This window comes from Thamnophis elegans, chromosome 9, assembly GCF_009769535.1.
Source record: "Thamnophis elegans isolate rThaEle1 chromosome 9, rThaEle1.pri, whole genome shotgun sequence".
Lineage (NCBI taxonomy): Eukaryota > Metazoa > Chordata > Lepidosauria > Squamata > Colubridae > Thamnophis > Thamnophis elegans.
This window is the reverse complement of record NC_045549.1, coordinates 41790007-41801879: the sequence shown is the minus strand read 5'-3', so window position 1 is coordinate 41801879 and position 11873 is coordinate 41790007. Positions and strand designations below refer to the sequence as shown.

The following is an 11873-nucleotide window of genomic DNA, read 5'->3' as shown; positions in this document are numbered from 1 at the left end:
TTTAATCAAGCTCAGTTTCGCTATGAATTGCGAAATGGAACTTTAAAAAATGTTCTGTATTGTTACTGTAAACCTAAAGAAAAAATGTACAGTAGGTGGGAATCATCTTTCCGAAGTTATCCTTTAATCTTATGTGACAGCACTATATTAGCAGAAATTCCCTTTCGTCTTGGACAGAGTCCTTATCTTGTACTATGCTTCCTTCCTTGGAGCATCTGGCTATTATGATTCCACATGATGTTTTCTGATGCACTATCTTCTCCATATTTTCATCTCTACTTATCTAATTTCCGGGCTCCCCCAGATGGGTCTAATTTGTGGCAATCTAGATCATGATTTTAGTACTTTGAAGGCCATTTCAAGAAGAGAAAATCGGTGTCTGCCGATTTTAATGATAGTTTGGAAATAAAATAGTAGAGAGAAATATAATAGTAAGTTAAAATAGTTTAGTCTTTGTTAAGCATTCAAAGACATAGACATAGGCAGCCAAAAGAATTACGAATTCGTTGGTCATTATGAATACAGCACACAGATTACATGAGATGGAATAAATGATTCATACGATCTTAGTTCTGAGAGTATGTTTTCTGCATAATAAGCACTGTCCGTATCTATTATAGTTATACTATTTGGAAATCAAAAACACATTAACTGAATCACCAAATTGCAGAGCCCATCTATTTTCGATATCACTATTGCATTATTATTGCCAAGTATTTGGTTAGGCTGCCAGATTAATTTCTTTTAATATTACATTGATATTTTCATTTCTGAACTTCTGAAGTGTCAAGATTTATGAATAGGTTACTGAATATCTGTTATCTGATGGTTTTTTTTGACTTGTTAGAAGAATTGCTATGAAGCAGTTTCTTGGGCTATGGATCTGTTATGTTAAAAGACAAATTTAGAGACCTAACAGCATGTTTGAAATGCAGAAAAATATCAGTCACCCTTTGATGTTTGCCATTATATATTAATTTAGGTAATCTGTAAAAAGATTAACAGATATTTATAGAAATAAAGACCTTGGATAATAAATGTATTGAATTCTATTAAAATCTATTTTTTAAAAATCAGAAATGTAAACATGCCTCCTACAAAATGTTTTAATTTTTTTATCCAAGTTGAAAGATGATACAAAAATTTCAAAAATTCAAATGCTGCAATAATTTTGCATATACACATTTATGTATGGAGTGGCATGCAAGTCCCAGACGTGGCTTAAATCAAATTGAGAGAACTAAGCAAAAATGGCATCCAATATAGCAAGTGAAACATAGATGTAAGTGGTCAGAATAGTGGGATTCTTTAAAATTCTTTTCGTATTAAACATTATACTATCTTATTCATTATAGTGACCACAGTAGTTTTTCACTGTTATGCAAGAACCAAAAGAAACACAGTTCTCTAGCTTTCTTACTATGATCTCTGTTTTCTTACTATGATCTCTAGTGAGATCATAGTAAGAAAATGCAATGGCAATCCTTCACAAACCAAATTTTGCTGCTCAATTATCTGGTAATAGAGTGAAAAACACAATGAAAAAATAGTCAAGGAATACATGCTAAATTCAGTTTTTGAATCATTCTTTCAACGAAACATTTGATTTGATTTGATTTGATTGAACATTTATAGGCCGCCCTTTTCCCTGAGGGGACTCAGGGCGGCTTACAACAATGGGGGAAGGGAGTGCAAGACGAGACATAAAAGAAAAGAAAAACGTGAGTAAAAAAATTAACCATAAAACACAACATTCACTCAACATTCGGGCGGGGTGAGAATAAATCCTATCCCCAGGCCTGACGGGATAGCCAGATCTTAAGGGCTGTGCGGAAGGCCTGGACTGTGGTGAGGGTACGGATCTCCACGGGGAGGTTGTTCCATAGCGTCGGAGCTGCAACTGAGAAGGCTCTCCTCCGCGTAGTCGCCAGTCGGCACTGACTGGCGGATGGAATTCGGAGGAGGCCTACCCTGTGCGATCTGATGGGACGCAGGGAGGTAATTGGCAGGAGGCGGTCTCTCAGATAGCCAGATCCACTACCATGGAGCGCTTTATAGGTGGTAAGTAGGACCTTGAAGTGCACCCGATGATCAACAGGTAGCCAGCGCAGCTCACGGAGGATCGGTGTTATATGGGCGAACCGTGGTGCGCCCATGATCACTCGCGCGGCCGCGTTCTGGACTAGCTGAAGTCGTCGGATGCTCTTCAAGGGCAGCCCCATGTAGAGCACATTGCAGTATTCCAGCCTAGAGATCACAAGGGCTCGAGTGACTGTTGTGAGAGCCTCCCAGTTCAGGTAGGGCCGCAACTGGCGCACCAGGCGAACCTGGGTAAATGCCCCCCTGGTCACAGCTGACAAATGGTGTTCAAAACTCAGCTGTGGATCCAGGAGGACTCCCAAGTTGCGGACCCTGTCTGAGGGGTATAAATTTTGCCCCCCCAGCCTGATTGATGGAACGTTAGCCGAATTTTTGGGAGGAAAACACAACAGCCACTCGGTCTTTTCCGGGTTGAGCACCAGTTTGTTAGCTCTCATCCAGTCTTTAACAGCCTCAAGGCCCCGGTTCATGTTTTCACATGTTTTCACTGTTTGGCAGATAATTGTTTAGCTCTGTTTTTTGGTGTTGAAAATTTTCTGTAGCAATTTTCTTCTAATAGATAAAGCAATTTGAGGTGGATTTGACAGGAAATTTGAGGGGTGAAAAGTGAAAGATTAAGCAAAAACTGGGATGGAGCTTAATATCAGCATTTCTCCTGCCAGTTTAAGATACAAAAACTAATCAGTTGGGAGACTTCTAGTCTTTTTTCTCTTAATATCTGGTAGTTTAACCATTAAACAGGTGAGTATGAACTTGAATAACCAAAATGTCTTTTTATATATTTTCCTTAAAATTAACTCCACAATTGTTTAAGCATTACCATTTCTCACTTTTTTTTTTTGAAAACTAAGCTGAAATAGACCTACGAGATTATTCTGATGTATAAAGAAGTTTGGGAACTCTGAGGATAAAGAAAACACAATCTTATTTCAGGTTGCCATATGGATAATGCTTCAAGAGAAGAACTTTTATTATCAACATTATAAAAATATGAGACACGTAGGTCTTAATTTAGTATCCTTTAACTACACAGCTAACAAGTTATTGAATGAAGTAGTACTATACTATAGATGCATCAAGAGAAAAAAATCTGATAGGTTTTTATAATTAACGTAAGGAACTTTGAGGCTTCTAATATGCTAAGAGACAGTTTGGTACAGTAAATATACAATTTAGACTCCAACCCTCTTACCATCTGTTGCTCTTTTTTTCACTTTTTCTAGGGCTTCAGCATCTATTATGTATCATGGAGGCCAGAAATAGACACAGTATTTCAAGTATAAACTCATTAGTGTGATCTTGATGCTATTCCTTTGTTGATGCAGGATGGGATTGCATTGGCTTTTTAACAGCTGCAGCAACTGATGGCTCAAATCCAAGTGGTCATCAACTAAGACAGCAAGAACCCTCTCCACAGTTACTGCTGTTGAGCCAGGTACCACCTATTCTATACTACTGCATTTGTTTTTTCTTGCTTAAGTGTAAAACCTTACTTTTCTCACAACTGAATTGCATTTTATTGGATAGAGCCAGTGGTGGATTCCTACCAGTTCGGACCAGTTCGGCTGAACCGGTAGTGGTTTGGCGGCCTGGGTTGCTGGAAGTGGCAGCACCACAGGCCTGCCACACCCGTGAACTGGTTTTCTGGGCGGCGCATGCACAGAACAATTTTAATTACATTGTACAGCGCGCACATCAGTGAATTGGCAGTACTGCCTGCCAGAACTCACCCCTGGATAGAGCCCAGTGTTCAAGTATGTCAAGCTCCTTCTGAATCTTAACAATTTCCCCACAGCTTGGTGTTGTCTGCAAATTTAACGAGCACCCCTTCTATTCCATCTAGATCATTTATGAAGATATTGAAGAGCAGTGAGCCAAAAACAGATCCATGAGATATTCCACTGCATGCTTTCTTCCATGTAGTTCTGATGAGGACTACATGCTGAATGCATTTGGTCAGCCAACTGCATACCCATTTGGTGGTGATCCAGTCTATCTCACACTGTTCTGTCTTATCAACAAGTAAGCTATGATCTACATTATCAAACGCCTTACTGAAATCTAAGTTTACTATATCCACAGCATTTGCCTGATCCACTAATTTAGTTACTTTATCAGCAAAGATATTATAAGGTGGGTTAAAAGCAGATCATGGCAAACAAAAGCATGCTGGCTTCTAGTAATCACCTTGTTCATTTCTAGATATGCATAACTGTCCACTGTTTATCTTTTCCAGGATTTTCTCAGGTATTGATGACAAGCTGATTGGTCTGTAGTTTTCTGGATCCAGTTTTTTTCCTCTTTTTGAAGACTTCTGAAAGTGTTGCTAAGAAAACTGCAGGGACTTGTTCAAGCAGTCACCATGAGTCAACATTGACTTAAAGGGGTTCAGACTCAGACAGTCAGACAGATACAGACATAGACACTCACACAATGTCCTATTCATCTAATGTTTCTTAATTTCCCCTCACTATTCTTTTTCATAAAATTAGACTTCTGACTTCGATACTTATAGCAATAGCAAATACAGAGCAGAAAAATTACTACAGGTAGTTCTCGACTTATGACAATTGAGCTTAAATTTTTTGTTAACTGAGACATTTGTTAAGTAAGTTTTCCCCCAATTTTACAGCATTTTTGCCACAATTGTTAAGTGAATCAATGCAATTGATAAGTTAGTGCTGTGGTTAAGTGAAATCTGGCTTCCCCGTTGATTTTGCTTATGAAAAGATCACAAAAGGTGATCTCATGACCCCAGGACACTGCAACCGTCATAAGTATGAACCAGTTGCCAAGCATCTGAATTTTGATCACATGAGGATAGGGCTACTACAAAGGTTGCAAGTGTGAAAAATGGACACAAGTCACTTTTTTCAGTGCCGTTGTAACTTTGAATGGTCACTAAATAATCTGTTGTAAATTGAGGACTACCTTTAGCTTAGTCATTATTTAAACTTTTTGTGGCCAGGTAAAGCAAATTTGTATTTAACTGTATGTGCCAAATATGATGCAATGCATGCATATTAAGGTATAACTTTATTATTAAAAAGTTTTGTTATCATCTCCCTTAAATTCAGAAAACAACCCCGTTTTCTTAGGTGCAACAAGATTTCTAGCATGCATGAATCATAACTTCATCACAATGATATAAACAATAAGTTTAAAAAAATCCCTCCCAAACGGATACCCTTTTTGTACATTATAAAACAGTAAGCATGTTTATAATTTCCAAGTTATTTTTAAAGGTAAAGAACCATTAATATAGATTGGTCTTCTTCATGATTCGCAAGAATTCTTCCTCATTTATTTCTCCATCTCCATCACGATCAGCTTCATCTATCATTTCCTGGGAGGAGAGAACCACTGAAGATTAGGCACTGTTCTAGAAGCATCTGACACTACTTTCATGGAATACATCCTCAGTGTTAACTTATAACTTTTATAATGTTTAAACTTCAAATATTATAGAAGGAGTTATATATACTGTAAGAAGTTATAGTTATATGTAAAGTTATATGTAAGAACAAATTTATAAGTATTCACAGCTCTTAAACATATAAAAATGGCACCATCATTCTACCAGTGACAGAGAGATTAGGGTTGAGAAAAATCCTTGGGTCTGTAGAAATACTCATATTGTTCAGGGAAAAAAGTATCTAGGGAGGGGGGACAAATAGAAGCTATTTTTCATAGAATATATACAATGACCTTGTAATGTGGAATACCAGGCAGGGGAAAAGAAACAAATAAAAAACTGTCCTGATGGATTGTGAATTCTGTAAGAGTGTATCACCACTAAATGCAGAGTGAACATATTCATTTTGTATAAGGTTCTTTATTATTCTATACACACTGATAAACTAGAAAACCATAACTGAACTACATTTAAGGTTATGTTTCTGTAATTCTTAACATATTAAAAACTTATTAAAATAATTTTATCAGCTCTTAACGAGGTGCTCCTACCCAATTTTAGATCCACAACTAACAAAATGTGGGTTGTAAAAACTGTGTATCAAAAAGACATCAAGAAGACTCCACCTCCACCCCATCTAGGCATGAGATCCTTTTATCCACTTTATTATTAAATTCAATATTTTAATTTAATGCCCAATGTTTTCATATTTTTAATCTTTGTGTTTTATTCTGATATTTATGGCATTATAACCTACCTAGAGTTGCTTGATAGTAAGATAGATGGCATATAAATTTAATAAATAAATAAATAACTGTTTAGACCCTTTTAATTATTTTATCTCTTTGTTTTGCTTTTATTCTCTTTTTAATTGTCTTCCACTTTGTAAACTGAAGCATCAAAATAATAAAATTTCTGTAAAATAAAATCATGAATTGTATATTAGCAGCTAATTCAGAACTTAAAGTGAAGTGTACTGAAAAAATGACTAAAACAGACTTAATAGTTTAACCACACAGGAAAACAACACCAGAAAGACCGATCAGTAAAAATGAATCAAAGCGTGAAGAGAAAATAAACTTTTATTAGAAACCAATAAAGAGCAGGAATTACAACTCTTAAGTGACATGACATAAAAGTCCAAAATGCTATGCAAAGCTGAACAGTTACCTGCAGTTCTTCATCTGTTAAATTTTCCCCAAGTTCCTTGGAAACTCGCTTTAGGTTTTTAAAGGAAATCTTGCCTGTACCATCATCATCAAAAAGTCGGAAAGCTTTCAGAATTTCTTCTTTAGAATCTTTTTCATTCTTACAAAAACAAAGGTAAGATAGTAAAATAAAATAAAAACACTTCCAAGCATCCTACATCTCTCTATAATGACAGTGAAATCATGTTACCATTTTTGTAGTCATCATTGTTAAAAAGTCTTCAAAGTTTATGGTGCTGCTTCCCTCTTTCCCAGTGTCTGCTATCATCTTTTTAATTTCTTCTTTCTTTGGCTCAAAACCAAGAGCACGCATTGCAACCTGCAATATAAAAGTTAATAATTTCTACACATCCAATACATACTTGAAAATTACCTACAAACTTTTTTGCCTAAAACAGTTGCTCCTGATTAAAGAAATTCCATTGTTGTCTCAGTTATACTAGATAGGTTCTTAATGTGGGCCAAATTGAGTTCCACCAGATATAGAGATCTTTGCAAAATTTTATTCTGTACAGAATAATGTATCCATTTATTTGTTTGTTAACTTTATTTGTGGCCTATTTTTCTTACTCTAGGCTACTCTAAACATCGTAATGATGCTAGGGAGTAGATTCCAATTCAAGCATGTCATCTATTTATATAGTTTTTACAAAGTACGTCCCAATAAAGGAATATACAGTCATAATTAAGTCTTAGATCTTTTACTGCTCTTACTCCTTCAGTCTCACTATAGGAGTTAATAGGGATCTGCAATTAGCTTGCTTTCTGTTTAATCCATGGAAATTGCCCTATTGTTCTTACTTTTCATATTCTGTTGGTTTAATAATTTCCATGCAATTTCATTTCCATATATTTTTTACTAACTCTAAATTACAATCTGCTTCCCTGTTTCCCTGAGACTGCTGTTTCTGTCTCCCTTTCTCTCCAAGAAGATAGTTGCATAAAGGCTGGAAAAACATCCTGTGCTAAATCTTATCAACATGTATGCATTTATGTTCATGAAACGATAGGTTAAAGATGCCTGCTAATGAAAGTAGTGATTTGGAGCCTTGTCCAGGAGGGATTCCTGTTTTCTGATCTATACCTGGTAGAACTCAAGTTTCAAATCAGAAACAAGAGTTGATCCATAATGCACAAAATGTATGGTATGCTCTGTCCACAAGAGGCCATCTTTGGACCTAACTGTTTTTAACAACTACTGACCAATCATCATCCTTCCCTTTTTGGGAAGATTGTTAGTTTGCAATTGATCAAAACCCTGGAAGAAACAGATTATCTAGACTCATGATGGTGAACCTACGGCATGCGTACCACAGGTAGTATGCGGAGCTCCCTCTGCAGGCACGCGACCCATTGCCCCAGCTCAGCTCCACTGCAAATGCGCAGGGGAGGTTACGCGTGCATGCGCAGGGGCCAAGGGAGCACATGGGGCATACAGCATAATCCTCCTGGCCTGTTTTTCATCCCAGGAGGCTTCAGGGAGGCCTGCTAACCCCAAAATGGGGCACGGAAGGGTCACGCGCATGTGTGGGGGGAATGTATCCATGCATGGGGAACTGGCCACATTGCATTATGAGTGTGGGCGCATCCGCTGCCGCCCGTGTGTGCATGCTTTCGGCACCAGAGGATGAAAAGGTTAGTTATCACTGATCTAGACCCATTTCAGTCAGATTTCAGGCTGGGATTTAGTATTGAGACAGCCTTGGTTGCATTTGTTGATAACTTTTGACAGATAGTAAATCTACTGTTATGATCCTTGATCTGTTAGAAGCTTTCAATACTACTGACCACAGTATCCTTCTGAGGTGGCTCTTTGGGTTGGGAATTGAGAGCACCATTTTATGGCTGTTCTCTTCCTCTTTCCAAAGGCTGTTCTAGTTGGTTGGGAGATTGTCCTCTGGACTCCTCTGTGAGATTCTGCAGGGTTCCTGTATCCCCTCCTTTTCAACATCTACATGAAACCACTGAATGAAATTATCTTACTGTTTGGGGTTTGGCATCATCAGTTTTTTACTGAAGTACTGTACTATGGTACCCATATTTTGGGTACAGTTAGCACAAAGTTTATTTAAGCAATGAAACAGCAAAGTGAAATAAGGCAACGTGTAAGTTGGGGTTCCATGGACATGACAAACAGATACGGCAAAGTTGGATTTTGCAAGCTAGTCCTGATGTAGCCCTTAATAGACCACTTTGGGTAATATCATAGGGTTGTAAGACAATATTGCAGCATTAAAAAAATCCAAATAAAACCAAATTGTTAAAGAAGACAAGAAAAATTAATATATACCTTCAGTTCTTTGACATCAATGCTACCGCACCCCTCAGTATCAAACAAATCAAAAGCTTCTCTGATCTCCTGCTTCTGATCTTCAGAAAGCTCATGTTTTAACCCAGTACCTCTCCGACGATGGGCGCCACTCAAACCTGCTTTTTTGAATCCAGATGCCTTCAATAAATGCAAGTTAAAATAGTGTTTGAAATGTCTATTTCATTGAACTTATTTTCCACATCGGCAAATAAGACAATAGTAAACAGCCAAAGAACTTCTAAGGCCACCCTCACCAATACTGAGAGAGCAAGCCACTACTAGACTATAAACTGACACCAAACCCCACTCCTTACTAGCACTGATGATATTACCTAGCTTGGGTAATGAAAGAAAACAATCAAACTTAGAGAATACCAAGGACCCCTTATTTCAACCCTTAACTATAAATATTCTCCTTTATTTGTACATGTTGCTTTCAAGTGTAGATAGATGTTCACTATATGTGGTACTTATATTGTACTGCGCTTAGATATAAGCAGATATAAAACATATTAGTTGGTAGAAAACATAAAAGTTTTCTCCTTAAAACCATATTTCAATTACATATACTTTATCTGTCTACACAGAGGTGTACTTTGAATGCTCTCTCAAGGGAAACAACCAGAAACACTTGAAGGATGGGAATAAACTGCAAAAACTCGCAATTTTTTAGTAAGATTGGGAAGGTGGCATCAGATATGGCACTAAGCCATGTTTACTTTTGAGTGTGTTGTGGAAATACAGCCCTTTTATAAACTATGATTCTCAGCCCGCTGGAGTTTAGTCAGCAAGTTATGGCTGAAAACCACGCATGCGGTGCCTTTTTACTACAAGTATTAACACTGCAAAGAGGAAACAAAATCCACTGTATTAATACAATAAATATTATTTAAATCGCCCCATGGTCCCTCGTGAAGCATTTCTTGATTTACGGTACTTAGGACTCAGGTATATTCGCTGGCAAAAAAGGCACTAGTTTTCTGCACACTTATCAGGGAATAAATAGGACCCCCCCCCCCAGCAGAAATTCAGAAGATCGAGATGCACCACTTATTTTTTTAAAAAATCGGATCGGTTTTTACTTTGTTCGGGTTCTAAAAATATCCGCGAGTAAAATAGGGCATAGATTTACTACAGCCAATCAGGCTGAGTTTGGCGCGAAAAGTAATCCGAAAGCCACTGGGTTCAGGATGAATTGCAACTGTGATCGCTAGAGAGTTAATGACGTTGTAACTTAATTCAGTTAACCAGATTCAGAGAGAGGAGAATGCGTGAGAAAGGCTACAAAAAGATTATCAGATATTATTTCCTTTACCAGAACCTGGAGAAAGAAACACTCACCATTATCTTACAGAAGCTGGGTCACTTGTTCAAGAAACCACACAAACCAAACCACCTGCAAGAATCGATTACGTTCCGCCTCTAACGTGCCCGGATTGTCCAATGACAGAAAAGATTCCCGCGAAAATTCGCCTCTCTTCGTTACACGAGGCCAATCCAGAACCGCGAGTGACGGCCGGGCTTTGTGACGCCATTTGGAGTTCGTGTTGCAGTTTCCGCTGGATACACAACAAACGAGGCGCTGGCGTCCTAGTAACCAAACTGAGGACGCGAGGAGGTTGAGCGTTGGTTTCCCTGGGCAGCTACTGGTTGACACATTATTTTGCAATAAACCAAGTGGGGTCAGGCTGGCTTCAGCCTGTGCTGAGATTATTGCGGTAGGGAGATTCGAAATAAGGCGTTGGCTTTTGACCACTTTCATTCATGAAACAGCAATGTAGCCACATTGGTCCAGCAGGAGCACCAAACAAACCCTCAAGCGTAACAACGCAGGATTTATTTATTTATTTACTTATTTATTTGTGTAACATGTACAAGATAGCAAGTATAAGTATAAACATAAACATGAACAAAGCAAGTAAATGCAGATAAATAGAGACAGTAAGGCAGGGACAGTAGGCACCCTGGGGCGCTTATGCAAGCCCCCGTTAAGGACCTCTTGAGAATGAGGGGAGGTCCACGGTAGACAGTTTGAGACTGAAGCTGTGAGGGTTTGAGGCTGTAACAACGGACTCAGGGCATTCCAGGCGTTGACCACTCTGTTGCTGAAGTACTTGGGTTCTTAGTGTTTAGCCATTTACTTGTCACCGAAGCAAGCACCGAAGAAAAATTTATCAAGGTCTCAACAGGATCAGAACAATAGTACTGGAAACTCTTGCGATTTATTTCGTATTTGTTGCGACTTATTTCTAAAGGTTTTTTGGCTCGAGCCTTTCACAAAATCCTTCCGAAGCATTGTTTAGACTTGTAAAGCCTTTTGTTTATTTTGTTTACATTTTTCTATAAGGACCGCATTAAACTGAAGGACTATCGGAAATAATCAAAAGCTCAAGCAAATATATGAACGGAAAACAAAGAGTTGGCAAATAATTACTGACATGAATGAGTTCCTAGGTGAAATAACCGACAAATGAAGCAAAAGTATATTTTAAGAGGATCACAGGATAAAAGTGATTCGTGAACTTCCTGTCGGTTATTGATAGTTCACATAATTTACTATTTTTAATGAGCTTTAATAACTGACCTGAATATATCAATTTTTGAAGCAAATATTAAAAGTACACAAAATATTAAAACTAACACTTAAAATGTAACCAAAAAGTACACCTTTTTCTGAGCTCGGGAGCAGAATGTATTTAAGTAACATTGTAGACTTCAAAAGTAATTTTCAAAACAATAGAAAAGAGCCATGCAACCGTCACTAGGATCCTTACTGAAAATCCACGCCCTGCTTTTATTTAGTTCTTTGCAATTTAAGTGCAGTCGGATTATATTAATG

At 37.8% G+C, this 11873-nt stretch overlaps 1 protein-coding gene across 1 annotated transcript; it reads right to left on the bottom strand.

Moving 5' to 3' along the window:
• Positions 1-4966: 4966 nt before the first annotated feature.
• LOC116513243 (caltractin-like) lies at positions 4967-10595 on the bottom strand. Its single transcript, XM_032224233.1, has 5 exons — positions 10376-10595; positions 9014-9172; positions 6914-7042; positions 6686-6823; positions 4967-5446 (listed from the first exon to the last, which is right to left on the bottom strand). The coding sequence occupies exons 1-5, from the start codon at positions 10376-10378 to the stop codon at positions 5357-5359; spliced, it is 519 nt and encodes a 172-aa protein (XP_032080124.1). The 5' UTR covers positions 10379-10595; the 3' UTR covers positions 4967-5356.
• Between the last annotated feature and the right edge of the window lie 1278 nt (positions 10596-11873).